This window comes from Sylvia atricapilla, chromosome 3 (assembly GCF_009819655.1).
Source record: "Sylvia atricapilla isolate bSylAtr1 chromosome 3, bSylAtr1.pri, whole genome shotgun sequence".
In the NCBI taxonomy this organism is placed as follows: Eukaryota; Metazoa; Chordata; class Aves; order Passeriformes; family Sylviidae; genus Sylvia; species Sylvia atricapilla.
In genome coordinates this window covers 45,152,819-45,175,698 of record NC_089142.1, presented here as the reverse complement: position 1 = coordinate 45,175,698, position 22,880 = coordinate 45,152,819, and the positions used below count along the sequence as shown (strand labels likewise).

The 22,880-nt window shown below is 43.5% G+C and overlaps 1 protein-coding gene across 1 annotated transcript; it reads left to right on the top strand.

Annotated features, from left to right (window-relative positions):
• Positions 1 to 10,408: 10,408 nt before the first annotated feature.
• Positions 10,409 to 19,085, top strand: CD164 (CD164 molecule). Its single transcript, XM_066315234.1, has 4 exons — positions 10,409 to 10,618; positions 13,697 to 13,888; positions 14,945 to 15,025; positions 16,013 to 19,085. The coding sequence occupies exons 1-4, from the start codon at positions 10,525 to 10,527 to the stop codon at positions 16,171 to 16,173; spliced, it is 528 nt and encodes a 175-aa protein (XP_066171331.1). The 5' UTR covers positions 10,409 to 10,524; the 3' UTR covers positions 16,174 to 19,085.
• The last annotated feature ends 3,795 nt before the right edge of the window (positions 19,086 to 22,880 follow it).

The window sequence follows — 22,880 nt, the reverse complement described above, 5'->3', positions numbered from 1 at the left end:
AGAGTTTTGTTACCCATATTGCACATACTACATGTGTTGATGCATTAAAGAAGGATATTGCTACTTCTTGCTCTCCCCCTCTTGAACTGAGAGTTGCTTTCCACCCTTGAGAAAGGTATTCCCTTGGGTATGCCTTTCTATTTTAAGGCTTAGATTGCTTTCCTGATACTTCCCACAAAACTGCTTTACCGTGAGGGCAGAGGACAAATAACTTTGATATCTGAAAAGGGTGAGAGATGCCTCTGTCAGCCAGTAATGTTCTGGGAGACTCTGTGCTTGGCATGTGCCTGGGCACTGCAACCAGCACCTGCTGGAATTAATGGGACACAACCTCATTTGCCTGTAATGAGATGAGAGGACTGAGGCAATTACACAGAATCGCTTGTACCGGAGCATCGTGTCAAAGAACAAAGCATCCCACTCCAAAATTAGTCTGCTGAAGTAATTTTGCAAGCCACAAGGCAGCAGTCAGGGAGTAACTGGATCAGTTAAAATTTAACTACCATTTTTATGAATCAGTTTCTGAGAAAGGCTCTCAAACAAGAATTTTAAAAAAATCAGAGAAAAATAAAATCTAAATATTTCTTCACTTTCCTTAAAGCTTGTTGAGAGCTTGATGGGTCTCTTGACTGCTCAGGTCAGATGGCGATGGAGGATGACAGGATCAATGGACCCTCTGCTCCCCATCCCAAAGCCAGGCTCCTCTCCACAGAAAAGGAATCAAGTCCTTGCCATAATCTCCCAAACCCAAGCACAACACTTAATGCTTTCTTCTCCCCAGTCGTCAGTCTTGAGAGTCATTTCTTCTCTCTCTCATAAGTCCTTTCCTAGCCAGCATGGAGGATCTTCTTCATCTCCTCACAGCTCTCACTCCCATCTGGAAAAAATCTTCTACTCGGGGAGCACCCTGGCTTCCTTAACTCAGTATCTGCTCTCCGTTTCTTCAGCTCTGTCATTTTATTTAGCTAAAGAAGTATCTGCTCACACTGCTGTGCAAGTTGCCAAGGGCTGGGAGCAGCTGGGTATCCCACCTCAGCCAGCTGTGTCCCACCCTCACAGCCCTGACTGTGCTCCTGGTTGTCTTGTCCTCTGCCACCAGCAGCAGCACGAGGGGAGGCAGAGCTGAGCCTGTGCTTGGAGCATCCTCTCTGCCTCCTACCTTCCTCATCTGTACAGTGGGAATAACCACAAGCAGCCATAGGGAACTGCCATGATAACTATCTTGAGCTGCTCAGGTGAGAGTCATTACAGGCCAACAACAGGGATCCAGAGTGCTTTTTTATGGGTACATTTTCATTAGCTTCTTCACTGGCTAAAATGTGGATTTAAACCAGACTTTGCTGGCACAAGTGAAACCATTGAGGGAAAGGAAAAAGGTGAGGGTGAATGAAGGAAAGGCAGCTTGAGGGAGCTGGTTAAAGGGATTTGTATGGTGAATAACAGCAAAGGGAGCACCACAACTGCAGCCCTTCATCCCCCAACTCTTTCCCTGGAAGAAAGCTTCTCCATCCATCACAAAGGAAGAGGAATCCTCGGAATGGCCAACAAGAGTCACCACAGGAACAGCTTGCAGTTCCACATCACCTTCAAGCCAGCTCCCCCCATGGACAAGAAACATGTTACTCAAGCTAGAAAACCCTATGGCAAAACTAAGGAAGCCACCAGGGCATGTCCAGGACCAAAGGTTACAAACTCATGGCTGCAGAGAACAAAATATTTAAGTATGACCACAGAGAGAAAAATTCACAGTGTAGTTTCCATGTTACCACACCACACAGGACAACATCTTTAAAGGTAGCAAAAAAGCATAACTTTCAGACCTACAGAGAACAAACCAAAAGCCGAATATATTCATAACCAGCAATATTCACATCGTGTTGCTGCCTTGCCACCAGATCTGTGCAGTCTGAAAGGTGTAGGATCCATGATCTTATAGCCAGGCCCTCCTAAATCTGACCAGGAGTTTAATCCTGGGGATGAAAAAAGAAGTCACAGTGTACAAGGACAACCAGGTACTTTCTGGGCTCTGCTCTGTTCAGATTTTCTAATGTCCCTGCATGGACTAGGGATGCCTGCAGCATCCTCTTTGCTTGGTACTACCCTGCTGGATGGGGTGGGATGGGAGATGGCACAAAGCTTTATGGAGCTCTGCTGGCATCCATCACCGTGCCGGCGCCTGCAGGAGGCACAGCTTGCCCTCCCACAGCGTGGGAGGACGACAAGCTGAAAATCATAGAGATCGCAAAACATTGGACTGTTTTCAGGATTCAGATTAGTGCTGTGAAGGAAGAAAATGAAGGGTGTTTCACAGGGAGTCACTTCCAATACTGTCACTTCTCACAGTGTCTCCTGACTTCATCTCAGTAGCACTGGCCATTTGTATCTGGGGCACATGGAACAACATGTGCTTCTTTAAATAAATGTAGCTGCACAAAGCCATGCTACTTTCACCTCTCCTAAAATGCCAGCTGGAGGCTACTTAATAAAGAACTCTCAGTATTGATTGTGAAGAAGAACTTTCTAAAGAGCATAGTGAGTGTAGCTTGTCAGTAGGAAACAGGTGCCTGGGTTTGTAATGGTCCCACACAAAACAGAGGCTGCAGAACTTGGCTTTGGATGGAGATGGATCCCATGCGCACTTTCTCCTTCCTGTTGGTGTGTGATCAAGGACATGGAGATCCTCCAAACACTGGAGGCTGTACCTACATATAACAAAAGGCCTACAGTAACCTGCAAGACAATTACCTGTGGGACCTTCAATTCATGATTCCCAGATTATTTTCCTGCCTGCTGTAAGGTAGAGCACTATTTTCCACTCAGCCTTTTACAGACCATGATGACTTTCACTTATAGCAAAAGTAAAACCATGTTATCCTGCACATGTGAATGGATTTTTTAGCCAATAAGAAATGTTCACAAGGTGTTAAAAAGTACCTTTACTAGAGAAGAGAAAAAGACCTGTGAACATATCTCAGTGCACCTACAATTTATGGAAATAGTGTTAATATAATTATATAGTTACAAGCACTGATTTGGTAAAATGACATTTCAGAAAAAAAAAAAAAAAAAAAAAAAAAAAAAAAGAAAAAAAATATGTTTGTAGGACTGTGGCCTCAGTGAAGGCCAAACATTTGATCCTGTGCTGACTACTATAAACTAAAAGTAATGTCCTTGAAATCAGGTTGGGCTGCCTGAGGCTAAAACCAGGAAATGCTAGAGCAGGCAGAAGATTAAAGTAATTACTTATAGCAGATGGTCTCAATTAAAAAAAGTGACTACTGCCACTGAAACAGAGAAAAATATTGTTTATAAAGTTATTGCAATACAGCTAAGGTTATGTGTGGATGTAAATATATAATCCAATATGACTGCCAGCATCAGTGATTTCCTACATGCAAGATCTCCCTGACACACAGTGCAGAGCTGGGGCCTGGATGGCTCCAGGTAAGAATTAAAAGAAAAGAAGGTGTGCGTAGGATCAAAATGGAGGCTGGAAAGAGAGGCCATAACTGAGTGCACTGGAGGTTCAAAGAAAAGAGCCCTCATTTGTGGAGCTTGGATGCAGACAGAAGGCTAAACCAGCCCTGCTGTGCCAGGGCAACCTGGACACCGTCAGAATGCAGCTCTCCCTGCCACCCCTATTCCCAGCTCTGCCAAGAGTGCTGTGCCGAGTGACCTTTGCTCCTGGGCTCACCATATGAGCCACTAAACCTCAGAGAACAGTGCCAGGGTAAGATGGGGAAGGCTGAATTAGGGAAGTATTTGGAGAGACCAGATTTTGTCCAAGCTTAAGTCCATGGATTTCATTAAAAGTAACGATCTTAAGGTTTTTTTCTAAAAGGGAACAAATTCAACAAATCAGCAAATGTTTAACTGAATGCCTGAAGAGGGCATAGACCCAGACTAATCTCCAGAGGCTCTGAGTATGAAGATCGTGTTAATTTTAGCTAGGGAATTTAGGTTTTTCTTATGCTTTCTTATACAAAACAAAATGATTATTTAATCTCGAATATCTTTGTATATCTGCAGCTAGCTAAGAAGCCTGTAACACATTTCATCCTTCAATTTCCTAAAACATTCTGCAATCTATACAGAGACCACTATATAGGAATTAAATCTTCTGTAGGAACACTCCAAATCAATCCGCCTAGAGAGTAATTTTTTCACTTCATAGTTCTGGGTCAAAGATTAAAATAGACTGTGATATTTTCTTCATAAAACCCCACATTTCCTGACAAATTACTTTTCATAAGTAACAGAGACTACAGGTATGAATAGATATGGGTTTGCATACTCAGTATTGACAGAGGTTAGTGGCTCTTATTTCTTGCAAGGATTTTAAATTATATTCATATGTTTAGAAACAGGAAAGCAACTTCAGTTCTGAAGGCTATCAGAGGAAAACGTTAGAAGGCCAGTTAAGTGATTTTTTTATTTGGTATAGGTTTGGTCACCCATGGCAGGTCTCCTCTGTGGCAGCCACCCCAGTGTCCCCAGTGTTCCACAAATGCACAAAGGATCAAAGCAGAACACAGCACATGATTTCAGTCCAAATGACCTGATCTGAGCAGATGTCAGAGCCCAGAGACTCACACACTCTGGCAGTGGGCAATATTCAGGCACTCTAAGGGCAGGCAAATGCCTCATCACATCAAGTGTCAGAAAGCTGATCCTGTGCCAAAAGTCACAGACCTGGTGACAAGGATGGTGGCTGGATGTCCAGCTGGATGTCATACACTCAGGATCTAGGAGAACAGTGCATGGGAACTGGGCAGGGGACAACTGGCTGAAATTACACCACATGAAAAAAAGTTATAACAAGAAGAGAAGAGTACAACCAGGAAATATTTTGAATTTCAGGCATAACAATTCTTCAGGCAAACCATAATTACTGTATTTGCATTGGTCATGCCAGGACACTCTGCCAGAAAAAAAAAACATGGTAAAATCTTTCATCCAGTATCAAGAGGTTACCTAAAGAAATAACAGTGTGTCCTTCAAGCCTGGTTCCCCAGTGCCTGCAAGTTGGAGTCCAAGGCTATGAACAATGAAACAGAAATGTAATATTCATCTTAATCCAAAATGATGTTTTGTGACATATTTTCTGCTACAACTTACATCTCTGACCAAGTCACTAGGAATACAGAGTGCCATACTAGAGACATTGCATGCACAAGCATCCAGAGGACATGCAAGTCCAAAGGCAGGCCATAAGATCTCCACAAAGTCGGGAAATTTAGGGGCAGTCAGCAAATGGGGAGGTGGAGACTTTCATTGTCAGCAGCTGGGTTTGGAGGATTTCCCTTCCCAGCAACCATATAAAAAAACTCCCTTCTATAAAGCTGGCAGCAACATGCATTCTGAGAAAACTATTATCTTACTGGATTACACAGTGTTTTATTGATGTAATGTGTCATCGCTATTAGAAAAACTGGTATCTTTCAAGTTTTGCTTTATTGGGGTTTTATACTGAGCTTCTTACTCCAGTAAAACACTCTCTTAGATACTGCTTTAAATGAAAAGTGATGAAAGATGCCCTCAGACTACACACCAATTTTCTTTGCACAGGTCTATGTGTTAAAAGTACAAGGACATTGTGTTAACACAGCACAGACAGTAGGCTCAAATAATTCCCCCCATGCTTATTCAAGCACTAATGAGACAAAAGTTGGAGGCCAAAGTTATTATCTACAAGGTAGTTCACCTAATCTGAGGTCAGAGGGTTTCTGAATCTGATCCAGGAGGGCTGCTAAAGCCAGCAGAAATTGTTGGCTTGGCTCCTCAGCTGTGTAGATACTCCACACGGATCTGGGGGAGCCCTGGGATCTCTGAAGTATATGGCCATTCTCATGGTATCAGATAAACCTCTGATTACATATTTCACCTTCCTAAAGACCAGCCTCACCTTCCTTTTTAGACTGTCATGGCCACAGCTCTCTATTATTGCCCTTCACACACTTAATTGCTTAGGATAACCTTCACTAATTCACTGTTAACGCTGTTAAGCCCCAGCTGTAAGTCAGACAAAAAAAGTTTGCCACCAGTATCAGGAAGGTAAAAAAGGTACTCAGAGGGACTGGTTTTGAAAGAACTTTACTGATAATATCAACTATGCAGCACATCAAATGGATCAGAATGATGTAATACAGCTATTGCACAAAGAAAATGGGTAATGGAACGATTTTACAAACTTCATAGAAAAAATCTTGATACTGTAGTTCTGATAAGCTTTAGGATGTCAAGAGGCAGTGATGGGTGGCCATATCAACAGAGCTCAATTGTGCCTGTACTTCAGTTGCTGAGGGAAGCAGCACTGGCCCAGGCCATCAGGGCACAGCAAGAGCAGATGCCAGGTTGAGTGGGGCCCAAGGCCAGGCACAGGCAGCCCACGGGTGTTATACCTCAGGCTGGAGCCAGATGCAAGACCCTCAGAGAAAAAGCATCTTCTGAGAAAAAGTTGTGCAGACCCTCCTGAAGTTCCTTCACTTGAAAAACTCCCAGGTTGACCAAGGCATTTTTATCAGGCAGCCAGCCAGCCTTGAGGACACAGCTAAACTCCCAGGGAATATGCTCCAGCCATGACACGGGCCAAAGCCCACCATTGAATTACACTATCACCAACTAAAAAATGCACTTTAAAAATACAGTAAATGGATATACTGTTGTAAGAACTCCATCTAAACATTAGCCTTATTTTCTTTTGGTCACCTAAACCAGCCAGACCTCATTCTTTGTTTGGCTGCAACTGCACAGGTGAAAGGTTTTGTTCCTTCCACTCCATCTTACCTCAACCTGTTGCCTTCCAGTCTTCTTCTCAAGACATGTCTCTGGCTTGCCTTAGGCTAAAAGTATCAGCCTGTATCTCTATCTCTAAGAGAGTTAAGAAAACATTTTTAACATTATTTTATTATCACTAACCACTCTCTCTATTATTTGTTCCTTATGTTAAAAGCAGCCTTTCCACCACACCTGGTGGGGCTGAGCGAGTGTCTGTAACACCGAATTCGTTTGTACTAAACACAGTTCCACCTTGCCTGCCTCAGGCAAGCAGCTTGTACAGTACAGGTGCCAATGTCCTCACCCAGAATTCCTGCTGGGGACAGACACATAGGCACCTTAAATGCACCCCCTGATGTCACACAGCACGGCATGCACCACCCTGGATGTGCCCTGGGGCCGTATCCAGCCCTGGCTGGACACACCCCTACAACGGGATTTACTGCAATACCTGCCTCACAATGCAAGGACAAAGGTTACAAAGCTCCGGGCACAGGAGTCAACGCATTATTTCTGAACAATTCGCCATTCTGGGTGAATGGCACCAGGATAAATAATGCATCATTATGTAATGGTAACAAATACCTCAAAACCCCCTTAGATGCTGTATTTTCCCTGCTAAAATATTTAAACCACATATTTAAACTTCACATGCACTTCTCTTTCTGCACACTTGAAATGACAATATGGAAATGAGAACCAATGTTTACAAAATGAAGGAAATATATATTCCCTTAAGTTTATCTACTAAATTTTGTTTTTCATTTACTGCTGTCATCCCAAATTGCTGTATGCAATTCCTGTGGAATCTTTTCAATCCATTATCCCATCTTGCCAAGCACCAATTAATACAACACAATCTGCTCCAAATCCTGGGCATTTGCTATGTTTCAAATGTGCTTCCTTAAAATGGGCATCTGCAGACTCTTAGGTTTTGCCCATTTTGTCAAGGATTCTACGTAATTTTCCAGTAATGCAGTGCCTGGAATTCCTTATAGATCCAAAACAGAGGTAAATGCCTTACTAACCACTAAGTATATAACAGTGCAATGAAAACTGAATCCAGTGATGAATGTGGTGTTTTTAAATCCAACAACAACAACCCAGACTGCCATGATCCTGCTGACTGTATGCTACAACAAAGTCCCAAGATGCTGACTATAAGAAAAAACAGACAAACCACATTTATCTTTTCCCTAGATTCCCATCAGCCCCCAGAATGATAAACATGTTTTCACTCGCCTGGGGAGATGTTCTTGCCCTTGCTGGTAGTCTTAGTTCTATTTCTTTATGTACTTCATTTTCTCCCACTTTTTCCATATACATAAACACTGATGAGAGTCTTTTCTTTTATCTTATTTAACAGTCCCATTACTTTCTCAAAAGAGATGAAGAGATTTTTAGTATGCACTCCTGATGACATACAGATTGCAGCAACCATAACACTTCATGTGTCCAGCATATCAACAGAACTGCCACTGCAATCCCTCATAAAACACTGATAACTGCTGAAGATATATTTAACATTATAACCCACAGGACCTACAAAAAAGAAAACCTGAGTTCAAATATTACCATGTGTCTAGTGAAATGCCAGGAGACTCTCTGAATCAAGCCCTGATCCAAGCAGAAGACTCTTGTCCTAGAAGGACATAAAACTCTGCAGGTATTGTCAGGAGGGATGAGTGGAATGCATAGAAAACTCTCTTATTCCATGCTCACTGCAATTTTGGTTACATTTTAATTTTTATTTATGCTGCTCCTCAATTTATGCTGTTTATTCATAGGTAGAAGAGAAATGCCGTATTTTAATAATGCAGTGAAAAGTATTTCTTATTAAAAGGCCAGACAATTTTGTCATACTGTGGAGATAACTGAATTATTTTACACTATCACTCCAGTAAAAATCGAGAATGTCACTAAACTAAATGTCACTGACTAAAGTCAGTGTGTGACTTCCATTTCCTTATCACTTCTCAGAACTAAATTCTGATGTTACTGATATTTACATACAACAGAAAGTGTTTGGTCATTTCAATGCTGCTGTTACAAGGTTTCAGTTCATATCACAAAATTGATACTCTGTTGTCTCTTTGCAGACTTTTCTTCGGTTTTCTCCCTGAGACTTCTTTGCAGGGAGGCAAAGCATTAGCCATCCTGCCTGCTAGCAGAAAGCACCACAGTATATGACAGTACAGAACCTGGTCAGAAAGCTCTGTACCCAAATAATGCATTAACAGCAGCCCTACAGGCCCCTCCATAGTTCACACAGTAACCATGATAGGTATCTTGCCTTAAAATTTCTGCATTTGCATTGGTCTCTTGGCTCTTGGCAATATAACACCTTCAGGAAAGAAAGTAAAATGGGAAGATTAAGCTAAGGATTTATTCGGCAGTTCCCTCTTTACTGCCCAAGTCCAGCTCACACTTAGGGGAACCAAGGGGGAGTTGTCCTGATTGTAACTCTTCTCTTCCGTTTGTCCTTTGACCTAGACCATAATAAAATTTGCTTAATTGCTCTAGCTTAACTCTTCTTGAATACAAGCACACATGAATGTTTGCCTTGGTTTCCCAACATTCACCTGTGTTGGCACTGCACAAAATGCTAAGGCAGATTTACACAAACGAACTTTTATTTGTTGAGAGTCCAATGACGATGATATATATAGACTCAAGCTGCCTTAAGGAAAAACAAAGAAAATATGATAGGCATAGGCAGCACTCTACCCAGTGGTCCAGGGGGAAATCACTGATTCTTAGTATCACTTACGTTGGATAAATCCTTCCATCGAATCCAACTGCAAACCTGACACTGCCAAGTCCGTGAAAAGAAGTGATGGCATGACCAAGGAGCCTTCTCCAGGAGCTCCCTACAGTGCAGCTGTAAAGATATGGGTTACAATTTGTACCACGCTTCCCTTCTATTGTTGCAGCCACTTCATCCTAGACCTACACGAACTCCCAGTGTCCAGCTTCCACGTGCGCAGGTACCAGTGCTGCCGGGAGCACAGCTGGACAACACTTTGCAGGTGCTGCACGCAGATCGCTGACGTTCACATGCGATTCGTTTAAACTACCATTTAAGTACAATTCGCAGTTCCGTCACGGCAGATCTGACGGAGAGCCGCGGGAACGAGGAAGCAGCTGTGGCCCGTGACCACGGGCAGATGGTGTGGGCCGGTGAGAGCAGCTCTGTCCCCACCGCTCCGTGCGACTCCCGTAAGCGACACCGCCCGCCGGGCGCGGCCCCCCGGGACCGGGAACGACACCGCCCACGTGCCCGCCGCCCACGTGCCTACCGCCCGCGCGCGGGAAAGGCGAACCCACACGCCTCCGCCCCGCCTCCCGCCTCGCCCCCAGCCAATGAGAGGACTCACCGGGGAGGGGGCGGGACCTCCGTGGTGACGTAGCGGCGCATGACTCGCGGGGAAAGTTCCTTCCCAGAGGAGCGGCGGGGTCACGTGGGGGAGCAGCGCCGCGCCGCCGCGCCGCGGACCGTCCCATTACCCGCCGGATGGGGGGGCACGAGGGAGCCGGGCGGAACCACAGCGCCGCGGCGGGCGGGGGGCGGGGCCGGCTGGGGGCGCTCCCGTGACGCGCGGCGGGGCGGGGCGGGGCGGGGCGGCGGCGCGCGGCGGGTGCGCGGCAGCAGCGGGAGCGGAGCCGAGCGGGCGGAAGGAAGGAGGCAGGCGGGCAGGGCAGCGCCGAGCAGGAGCGGCAGCTCTCTCGTTTCACCGCGTCGCCACCATGGGTCGGACACTTAGGACAGTTGCATTCCCCCTCGCCGTCGTTTCCGTGGCGTGCTGCCTCGGGGGGCTGGCTGTGATCGCAGAGCCGAGCAGTGAGTGATTCGCGCCCTCCCCCCCCTTTCCCCCGGGAGCTGCTGACGGGGCAGCCCCGCCCCGCGCCCGGGCTCTGGGGAGCGAGGCGGGCTCCGCGCACCGAGCCCCCCGGGACTCTCCGTCTGTGCGCCCCCGGTGCTGGGCCCTGCGCCGGGACCGGCCCTGCGCTCCCCCGGCACTCGCTCGGCCGCCGCTTCCTGGGCGCCGCGGCCCGCCGAGCTTTTGGGCCGCTGTCCCGCTTGTGCTGGTCTGGGATCTGTTATCCCGGGGACCTCGGAGGGGAAAGCCGGTGCCACGGAATTGTGCGCGGCTGCTTCTTGCACCCTTGGAACGGGACTGGGAGCGGGGGTGCCTTGATTCAGCCGTGTCGCTCTGTCCCTGCTGCCGCGTGTTCCTTATCCCGGTGTAAGTCCCGTTACTCGTCCCGTGGGGCTGGCCGCTGCTCGGGCCCTGTGGGCTGTCTGCCAAAGTATTTGCGGCGCCGAGAACCGCGAAATTTGCCGCCATCCCCATAAGGCGGAGACGGCGACAAAGAAGCCGAAACAAAAACTTGTCTGGGAGCGGTTCAGTGCTCCCTGGCCGCGTTTCCTGGCGGCGCTGGGTGCAGCCGAGGCTGGCGCTGCCCGGCCAGCGCTGCTGCGGCCCGTGGGGATGTCCTCCGCAGATCTGCCCCGCCGGAGGGATGCGGGACACTCCGGGAGCCGGGGCCGCTCCCCGCTCCGCTGCGACGGGAGAGGGCACTGTGGGGCCGGCGGGACAGACCCCTCCCGTGCTTCCTGGTTTCCTCCTCCAGTGTAAGGGGAGTGTCCGAATTTACCCGGTGCCAGAGCCAGGACAGCGGGTGTATCCTGGGAGCAAACGTCAGCTTGCCTAGGCTGAAAAGCTGACTTTGTGTTATCAGAGTATTTTTTTTTTTAATTTTTTCAGTGAAGGGCGGGCGTCTGCTGATGGGGAGAGCTGGGGAACTTGACATTATCCCATGTAAAAGACCCCACAAGAGCCTTTCACAGCTGGAGGTGTCATTGGGACAACGCCTGAGGCCCTGCCACAGATTCTGAAGTTAACAGCTCGTTAATAAAAACATTCCTGATCCTTTAGTCTTGCAAATCTGATCCTCCCCCATGTTAGTCTGGGAAGGTTGTTTTTGAAACTAAAGTCCTAGTGTATCTGGTATAAATTGGCTCTACCGACTGTCTTCCTGTCTTAATAGATGTACTGTGCTGAATTTTCCACATACCGGTGAGGAATCTACAAAAGTGAAGTTTGTTCATTTGTCAGGGGCCGCTGTGTGTGCTGTGATCATTCCTCAGATGTATACCCACCATAATTGACTGATTTTTTCCCCCCACCGCCGAAATCTGTTACCGAGAAACAGTCATAAGGCTCTCGAAGTGCTTTGAGTGCTGCTGTCCTGAAGGGAATAGGGCAGCTGTTGCACACCTCACTGATGCAAACCCACAAAAGGTCTTTTCATATCTTCTTACGTGAAAGGGAAGAAACAGTGCCAGCCTTTCTGACCTGATTCTTCCATAACCCAGAGAAAGGCCTTGTGGATCCAGGCTTGCTTTCAGATTGTCAGACTACTGAAGTTAGTTAATGTATTTGTAGTTGTTACTTGAGAGGTAAATGAGCGTGCTGACTGCCAAAGAATTCTGGATAGCAGCGTTCCTTTCATGGAGAAAAGTGAAAGGTCACCCCAAGGTGCCTGGAGTGGGTGGATATGATGTGAAATGTGCCGGAGAGCGTGCAACAGAAGGAGTTGTGGGTTGGATGTGGGTTTGCTGAGTGTGATGGCTGCATGAGTAAGTCTCAATTAAAACTAATGTGGGAAAACTGTAGATATGGAGAAGATCTTACTTATCCAGTTAGCGGATATGTTGTCATTGTGGTTTTAAGGTAGCAATGTTTGACTGAGATTGACGTAAAAAAGCAGCTGGACTGGTTAGATTGCTTACTTCTGCTGTGATCAAAATACAAATAGATTGACTTTTTTTTTCTTCCTTTTATGCATGTGTACATGAATTTCTCCAGATTCTTGTCTTTATTTCCCATACTTAGATTGCATTCTACTGTAGGGCTATTTATAGCTGGCTGCATTACTTAAAGGAAATATGTAATCAAAAGGAAACAAGCACTTGCCATCTGAGGCTTCAGTGAACTGCAAGATTAATTTACTGAACTTAGGTATCTTCACTAGAGTAGTGTATGGTCTATCATCTGAGTTTACCATAGTTAGAGGTTGCATGAGGCAAAATCATGCAAGTGGGATCCAAGAGAATGTAGATTCTGATATATCCAACCTATCTCTGTAGAAGCAGTCAGCTCTAATTTCCCACCCTGCTGAATTATGCTCAAGAAGTAAATAGCCACACTTAAATGAGCCTGAGCATTAAAAGCTTCTGGACATCATGCTTTTTCAGCAGGAGGTTTGCTAATGCATCAATTTAGATAAGCTGTCTATGTGTGATCAACACACTACAACTGGTAACACAGTAAGTGTCAGGAGGCTTCTCCATTCTGTGTTTTGGGGATTGTGAGGGGGTTTTTTTTGGTACAGTGTGTGCTGAAGCTGACAGCACTTATGTCCAACAGCAACTCTCAAAACAGGAACTGTAGGTAACTTTCAAATTCTTGGTTGGTTTTCATTCCATTCTGATTCAGTTGACTAACCAACTCTGATCTATAGTTGAACTTGATAGCTCAGGTTCAGTCTCAGTTGCAGTGAGGTTGAGAAGCAGTACTCTGTACCTAGTGTTCTCCTGTGTGAAGCATGCTCAGTTGCTGCTTGGACAGTAGGGTTCTTCTCACTCAGGTTTGCTTTGAGGAATCTTGAGTTGCCAGTTGAACACTGGCTTGATTGGGCTGCCCATGACAAGGTTTTTCATGTATTCACTCATGCAACTTTTGATGTTAGTGTGGTGGATTCAAAAGCTTTGTAACATCAAACTAAAATTACAGTAGAACTCCATGCTGTATGAATTTCCTAAAGCTGTGCTCGCTGATGTTGTTTTGTTGGGTTGTTTTTGAGTTCAATACCGTCATTATTGTCTCTAATGTAACTCTTTATTTTTTCATAGCTCCCACAGTTGCTCCTACCAATGTTACTACATCCCCTTCCAATACCACTGTACCAGTTTCCAATGTCACTGTAACACCCACCAATGCGACCACGGCGTCTTCCAATGCGACCACAGCATCTTCCAATGCGACCACGGCATCTTCCAATGTGACCACACCCAGTTCTGCCCCCACGGCTCATACTCCTATAGGTAATACAGCAGCACTGAACTCAGAACAGCAGGAAACCAGGAACTGGTGAATAACATGAAAGATGGAGGCTTCTTCCAAAGTTCACTGTAGTACCTTGGCTACTAAAAATCTCATGTGCAGAATGTGTAAATAGTTCCAAGGTTTGGGAGAAGTGGATTCTGGAAAACTCTTAGTTATGTTGGCAGGAAGCATTTTCTGTGCTAAAAATTGGCTCAGTGGTAATTGAATTAGTAATTGCCACCAATCATGAATTCTTAGGAGTTTGGTTTTGTTGGTTTTTTTTTCTTTTCCAAAAATTTCTCTGCCATCTCTACAGTGAAACTCTTTAAAAAAAAAAATCACCTGATCTAAAAAACTTGCTGATCTCAGAACAGCCTAATGTACAGTAGGGTGGTGTTTAGCTTTGAGTAAACCCACAAATGTTGACTTGTCCCAGGCACATAGTGAAATACTGATCAATTTTCAGTAAAACTAATCTTTAGGGGAGTGGGAGAGGTCAGAGACCTGGTTTATGTGGCTTGAGAATGAAAGTTTTTGGGAGACAGTTTCATTTTAGTTGAGGGGTTTTATTCCAGTGATGGCATTCACAGTGTTTTGAGGACAGGAGAAGAAAGTGTATGTATCTCCTGTCTAGAGGTATTACAGTAAGTACTTCTTGTGTATAATTAATACTAACTGATTCTAATGAAAGTTTAATAAAGTCCTTTGCCTTGATGCAGATTATCAGTTGTCTTGAAGCAGATCTGTTGATTCTTGTTCAAATACCAACATTTATATGAGTGTTTGAAAGAAAAGTTATTTTGTCTGAACAAAGAATCACTAATCTGTGGAGAGCATTTGGATAACGATAGTATGCAAGTGTGAAAATAATCCTTGCTGCAGAAACTTGGCTTAATGCCATACAGCTCACCACTTAAATTTTGTGGGATACAGACTGAGGGCAAAGCTTATCCTTGTTAAAGCAAAACAGGAAAAATCATTTGTATAGGAACTTCGGTGCTTGCATACTTTGCTTTGGGGTTTATAGTGTATATGTACTGTCTTCTCTCAAACAGCCAACGTCACCAATGCAACTACTCATGCTCCTCCGCCTAAAACCACCATTAGTCCAGCTACCACGACGTCCACTACTGCAGGTAACTGCTACAACTGCCATAATTAAAGCATAAATTACTTAGAAATCAGTGTCACTTTAAATATGTTCTCTTGAAAGACTCACCAAGTGACAACATCAAAGTAGTATTGGTGTATCTGGTGTTGTCATTTCTAACTTTATGGCAAGTCTGATTTTGTCAAGGTGATGTATGCAAGTAGCAAGGTTATGTAGCCTGAGAAATAGAGCTAACTGGTGAAATGTAAAAAATCAAAACCATGTTGGTCAAATGAGATCAGCTGGATGATTTTAATAGTGTAGTTGGAAGTCCCTTGTTAACTCCCCTGTCTTTGGGAGGTGGTATTTTGGTTTTGCAGCATAATGATGGGATGGGGTTTTTTTGTTTTGGTTAACTGAAATTGTGCTACACTGATGGGAATAAGCTGAAGTATTTTATTTCCAAGTCAGTCCTAAATATGCCATTTCATGAAAAGCTCTTGCAAAGTAAAGCTCTTTAAGACTACCCATCAACAGATGGCTGTTATTTCCAGATTTGTATTTTGTGACTTCAGCTGTTTTTTTAAGCCTGACTCTTGGGGTAAAGTACAGTAGATGGAAGATAACAATAAATGTTAAATTTAAGAAAAAAAACAACACCAAAACTGGAGCAAGGAGCAGAGTCTGGCAAATGTGTCTCGAATGTGGGCATATCAATAGTATATTCTATGTGAATGAGGAAGGCTTTGGCTTTTTGAAGTACAAATAAAGTCCAGCTGGGTATTGCTCAGTTTTGAAGTCCAGAACAGTTTGTCTATAAATAGCTCTAGCCTTGAACAAACAGCATTTAATCAGAATTTCAGTACCACTAATCTAAATACAGGTGCTGGCATGACTTCACTTTCGATTATTTTTTGTTTTCTTACTGGTATTTTGATGTTTTGAGTAATCCTAATACAAAGAATCCACACTAAAATCTGCAAAACTGTTGTGAGAATTTTGCACTTACAGTTTCTAATTTGCTGTTTAACAGGTTCAAATACTACTGTGGCTCCTGTTCCTGTTCCACGCAAATCTACATTTGATGCTGCGAGTTTCATAGGTGGAATTGTCCTTGTTCTGGGTCTGCAGGCTGTTATTTTCTTTCTGTACAAATTCTGCAGATCTAAAGACCGAAATTACCACACGCTTTAGGACCTGCCCCTTGGTAATGGACTAGTAGCCCAACACCTGTAGTTCACTGAACCAAAATATTTTCTGTTGCTCATGGAAGACAGCAGTTCATAATATCCTTTAAATCTCTAAAAGAAGACTTTAAATGAATATTTTTGCAACATTATACTTGGCAAGAAGTGATATGAATCTCTTCAACAGGATTACTTGCAATATGCTGCATGGGTTCTAATGGCTGTTTTATTTTCCTTTAGTGGCTGCTGATGTGGGACTTTTCTTGATCTGCCAAATGTAGAATGTTCAGAGATTCTTATTCAGTGGCAACACTGCCCAGTAGACAATCGTAAAATGACTTATTCTGAAGGCTGATTTAAACAACATCTGATACAGTATCCCTTCAGTTTTGTCAAGATGTGAATTATTTGTGACAGATTTCAGGGAGTGAAATACCATTTATAGTAGCTTATGACTCTTACAGCGTGTTGCTAGAAAAATGGACAAAAATGTATGATTAGATAATGTCTTAACAAAATAACATAGCCCCCTTTTTTTTTTTTAACGCTAGAATAAAATACTTCATTCCAAACAGAATTCCTATGCCATTTCCAATTAATGTTGAAGGTGGATGTAGGAATAATCCTTCCAATGGGGAAATAAATATTAGTGCCTTAAAAGAATAAATTTCAGTAGGCTGGAAGCATGTCCCAGCTATCTCAAAGACAAATAAGACTTTTAAGTATTAGCTTTATATAGGAATATAGAATACATGTGACTTGAGCATTCCAGTTAAAAAAAAAAATTCCCTAGAATAACTGTCCCTTAATGATTTTGTTTTAGAGTGAGGAGTATGGTACAGTGATGTTCAGCCACAACCAGAAACTTTGACTTGTTTACCTTCTGTTCTGGCCTACAAAGACCAGCCATAATTCCGTTCACTCCCTGTATAAAAAGGCAACTGCTCACATTTATACTTGAAATACTGATGTTTGGGAAATCCTGATGTTTTTGTTATTCAAACGGTTCTTAAAACTTGTTGCAATTAATTTCAGGAGCTTGGGTTGTTGTTTTTTTTCTTTATTACCCTCCTATATGTCTGCTTGCTGAAGGAGCAATTAAGGATCATTCAGAGGATCTGCTGATTTGATCCTAGACAGGATGCTGTAATCCTGGGACTGCAGGCTACACCTTTTTTCTTTCCCTTCTCCCCTTCCCGGCTTCAGGTTTGTGCCACTTTGCAGTGAACTGGTTAGGGAAATCTATTCAGCCAAATAGTTTAGGGGATTTTTTTTGTCCTTGGCTGGATCAGCCATGTGATCTGAGTATCAAAGGTACATCATCTCCAGCGCAGTCTGACTTCAGCACCTGTGAAAATAAACCCACAGGAAAAATGGAAGTAGAGAGAAAACCAAGTGGTGGAGGTAGCACTTAATGCTTAGCTTCTGGTGATATCCCCTCATCCTAAGTTTTGGGATAATCTGTAGTACTGTTTACTAGCTCTGACTTGACTGGAATTTGGCACCCAATACAGAAATAGCATTGATAGCAGATAATAGTCATGGCAGTGCTACTTCAATTATGCAGCAAATTAAGTGCATTTCAGTTGGAAACTTGAAGTGTACAGTGTTGCTTTCTTGTGATCTTCTAGTTTGAATGGCGTTGTTTCTATTGTGCTGCATAGAAAACTCAAATTGCTATGAAGTGCAGAGATTACTCACCTGTACTGTATCTTTGAGTTCATTAGCTTTTGGTTTTCTAAACAAAACTACGACAATCAGCTCAGGTTTATGAAAACAGCAGTGAGCAGCCAGTTTTCAGCAACAGTATCTATGTGAGTTAGATGGTATATTGTGGGCCTTATTGTGAAATCTCTTAAATCTGTCCTTTCCCTATCTGAGAACTATTTTACTACATTTATTTGTTTAAAAAAAATCCATGAGCTTGTATTCTGTGCTTTGAAGTGAACAAAATAATCTTTTGAAATATGACAGTTTGCCTTTAGCTCAGCAAAGCAAACTATACCTAGTATACGGTTTTTTTGCCTCAAAGGGCTCTTTTGGGAAACTTGCAGAAAAGTCCTACAAGGGCACTTCATAGCATGGAAAACATTGCCACAAAAAAGTTGCTCTGTAGAATGTCGCAGAAATGCTTGTTCATGAGCTTTGCTAATCCTGATTTAGGTTGCTGATAAAGTATGCTGGTAAAGCAAACTAAAAATAATGTTTAAAGTGCCTTAAAATTGCTTACTTGTTTGCCTCAAATTTTGTTTAGAAGGGTAGAAGGGATACCTTGCCTTAGTTACTAAATTTGTTGCAGTGCCAGCAATTGCTATTTTCCAAGACTTTAGGAAACCCAGGATCTCTGGCATGTACAAATGCCTCTCTGAAAAACTCAAGTTTTTGCTGTATCAATTTAGTCACATTCTGGAAGGCCTGCACTACACACCCCTTGTTCGTTAGCCTTGTCAGCAAGGTGTAATTCCACAGTTCAGAGTTGTGGCTTGAATTGTTTCCCTTTTACTTGTTTGGGGGGAGGGGAGGCTGGGTTATACATCTTCACCGTGTGCTTGGCTGCCTCACTGTTGAAAGTAATTACTCCTTTGTGAAATGCAGTATCAGCTGATCTGTGCTGTGTACTAGCAAAAAATCTGAAGTAACAACTTGCAGTTTTTCTTGGCCTTGTGTTTTGAAGTGGAAGGTAGCTCATAGATCTGTAGTTGTACTTGCCCCTAAATCAGTTTTAGGCACTGAATCGTAGTGACTCTTCGAGTTATCTGGCTTTTTTTTGAAGCCAACTTGTGCAAATATCAACCTGTTACCTTACGAATGTTCTCTGCAAGTGTTGCTGTAAAAGTTTGTATTTTGTCTTCAGTGGAAGAAAACTGAAGCAGTTGTAATCGCAAAACCAAATTGATAAATAAAAACTGTTGAATGGAATTTTACCTGTGAACTTTCTTTAATGTGAGCAATCCTCGAGAGGAATGTCTGCTTGCTGCCTTGGAGATGAGCTGTTTCCCATGGGAATTGAAAAGTGTTAAGGGAAAGAGAAAGAGTGCAAGGTTCGAAAACTTAGTTCCCCTAAAAACTATTAATTTTGTATTTAACAATACTGATTCAGATTTAGAATTATCTCAAAAAATTTTCATTCAGGTCATGTTTTTCATGTTAGCTTAACTCTTGTTCTCTGCTTGAAGCCAAAGAGGAGCAAAGTATGCATTAAGTCTTATACTTGTAAAAACCTGTGGGGCTTAATACTCCTCTTTCTAAGCAAAGTTTGTGATACTGGATGTCAGGTGGAAGAGGGGCTGCTGTCTGTGTTTGCACAGAGGCTGTTAGAGCTTTCATGAAAAAGGTATTACTCTGAGCCTTATTTCTTTTCTTGCATAGAACCATGGAGTGATTTGGCAGGGACATTGAGGATCATCTAGTTCCAACTCCACTGCCCTGGGCAGGAGCACCTTCCACTAGACCAGGTTGCTCCAAGCCAGGCTGGATGGAACTTTAACATTTCCAGGGACAGGGTATCTACAGCTGCTCTGGGCAACCTCTAGACTCACTCCTGCAGGTTTGATGGATGCAGTACTCAAGGTGGCTTCTCACAGGAGCAGGGTGGAGAGCAAGAATCATCCTTCCATGACCTGCTCATCACACTTTGCTTGATGCACCCCAGGACACAGTTGTTGATCTGGACTGTGAGTGCACATTGCCAGCTCATGTTGGGCTCCTCATTGACCAAAACATCCAAGTGCTTCTCAGGGCTGCTTTCAGTCCATTCTCCACCCAGCCTATATTTGTGTTTGGGATCACCCGAGTCCAGAAGCAGGACCTTGCTCTTGGCCTTGTTGAACTTCATGAGGTTTGCACAGTCCCACCTCTCAAGCCTGCCAGGGTCTCTGTGGATGACATCCCTTCCCTCTAGAGTCCACTGCACCACTCAGCCTGGTGTCATTGACAAACTTGGTGAGGGTGCCCTTTATCACAATGTCCCTGTCACAGACATGGATGTTTAACAGTGCTGGTCCCAATACTGAGCCCTGAGGACACCACTCGTCACTGGTCTCCCCTTGGACATTGAGCCATTGACTGCAACTCTGAGTGTGGCCATCCAGCCAAATGCTTATCCACCACAGTTAAATCTGTGTTTCTCTAGCTTAGAGACAAGAATGTTAGGTGGGACAGTGTCACATACTTTGCAGAGGTGAAGGTAAGCGATGTCTGTCCCTCTTGCTTCACTCACAGTGCTGTAACCCCATTGCGGAAAGCCACCAGATTGGTCAGGCATGATTTGCCCTGGCTGAGGCTGCGTTGGCTGTCACCAGTTGCCTCTTTATTTTCCATGTGCTTTAACACAGATTTCAGGAGGATTTGCTCCATCTTCTTGGCAGGCGCCAAGGTGACACTGACCAGCCTGTAGTTGCTTGGGCCTTCTTTTTTTCTTTTTGTTTTAAAAAACGGAGTTACATTCCCCCTTTTCCAGTCAGTGGGAATTAAACCTGACTACCATGACTTCTCAAATATGATGGATAGCAGCTTCATCTGCCAGCTCCCTCAGTCCCCACATGCCAGGGAATTTATCAGTATGCTTGAGCAAGAGAGCAGAGGGTGTGCAGTTCTGTGGTTGCTGACTGACTGAAATGATAACCAGTTCTGGGGGAAGAAACCTCAGTTTCACATCATGACCTTGATGCTTATGTGGGTAGTGTATCAAGTATGAATGTGTATTGACATGACTCAGTTGTATATGATGAGAAACTGCAAAAAAATCAACTGTAGTTCTGGAAAGGCTGTATGGGAATGAAGGAAACCTAGAGCTTCCTGATGTTATTAAAATTGCTATGCCTTCTGGAACATCATCCATCTGCTGCACGTAGTTAAGGAGTGAATTCAGTTTTTGTTACAATGCACCACTGAAAGTCTGTGTGCAGTGGTTTATCTCTGTAGTATCAGTCTGTATTACTGCTGTTCTTTGAAGAAAATCTCCTCTAGGTATAACAGTTTTTTTCTAAAATAGTCTTTGAATTTTGCTGTATTGGGTCTTACTTCAGGTGTTTTAACGAGAAGCTGTGGTTACTGGAGACAGCCCCTCCCCTTTTGCTACTGCAGTGGCACGTAAGTGCTTCATACTGATGCTATTTCTCTGCTTCCAAATTGGTTTCTAAAGGATGCTAAAATCACATTCGATGGCTTCTCCAGTGACAACTGACCTTGGATAGTTATCACTCACCTTGTCCTTCATCTATTGCATGCCTTAGAAAGAACTAATGTTATTTGATAGCTGATTTCACAGCATTCTGGGAATAAAGTTACTTGTTTTGAATGCATGAATTAAAGCATGCATGAATTAAAGCTTGTTTCAGTAATGGTGAAACATGTCAGCCCTATTCTAGGAATCCTGTATCTCTACATACTGCAGCATTTCCAATGGAACTTTGAGCTCTTTTAATCAGTGTTTAACCAATGCAATGCTATTAAGTTTTGCCTGAATTTAATTCTAGACCTTAGCTACTTATAAAGATAGTGCTTAAGGGTTTGATTATTTGTATTCACAAGCATCCAGGCATGTGGATGATGCCAAAAGGCACAGAGATTAGTATTGCAACTGATCAAAAGCTGCAATACAATTTGATGCATCTCTGGAAGATACTCTTCAGTCCTTTATTGGCTAAGCTATAAAAGCAAGCTTTTTTTTCATGCAAGATGAATGCAGATATACTTACAAACATTTTCTGTTTTCTTCTAGGTAGTGTAGCATTGTGGAAGGAGCTGCACTTCTTCCACTATCTAGGTGGAGAGCAGAGAAGGTGCTGGGGCAGGTCAAGACAACACTTTTGATGAGTCATCTAAACAGACATGAAAGGTTTAGTGTGCAGGCAGCAGTGTCTGGGGGTGAGGGCACTGCATTGGGCAGGATGTGGTAGGCAAGGGTTGCAACAGGAAAGCAGTTAAAAAAAAACCAAATAAAACACCAGACACCAATGTTTTTTCTCTAAGCAACTAGTGTGTGTTTTTGCACCACCATGTTTCAAGGTTACCACAATCAAAGGAAGCTTTTAACTGATGTCCTTGCCTTTCTGTACTGTGCTGCATTGTCTGTGAAGGGAAGACATAAAGTGTTGCTCTTGCTCAGGAGGAGGATCTGCATCACTCAGTACCTAAAGTGGATTAGCAGATTGGATGACTGAAGCTGGTATTGAGCAGTGCATCCAGATGCATTGAAGTACATGTGGACAGCACTGGAGTTTTACTGCCTCTCTTTGATTCAGGTGTGAGTTATTCTTCTCTTACTTCAAGGTTGCCAGTTCAGTGCCATTTTCTAAAATGATCTGGAATGATTGATTATAAAATATATTTAGGTTTACTTCTGGACCAGCCTTCGTTGCTGTAGCTATGTGAAGACAGTAGGAAGAGACTTTCCATTTAGGTGTGGTAATAACCTATCTGCTGTTCTCTCCTTCCATCTGCTAGGCACCTGGAAGCATAAATAACATACAAAAAGTGTCATTAATCATGGCACAGTACAAAAAAAACCCCAAATCTTAGACCTTTGCTAACTAAATACCTCCTTCCTGTTTCCTTTCCTCAGTCAGTTTTTGGAACTTCTTTTCCTCATTTACTAACAATGTATATTGTCACCTTGCTCTTGAAGATAAATCTTTAAAGGGCTTTGACTTACTGTCCACATGAAACCTGCCTGGGTCTGTGTACAAATCACAGCTTGCAGACTAGCAAAAA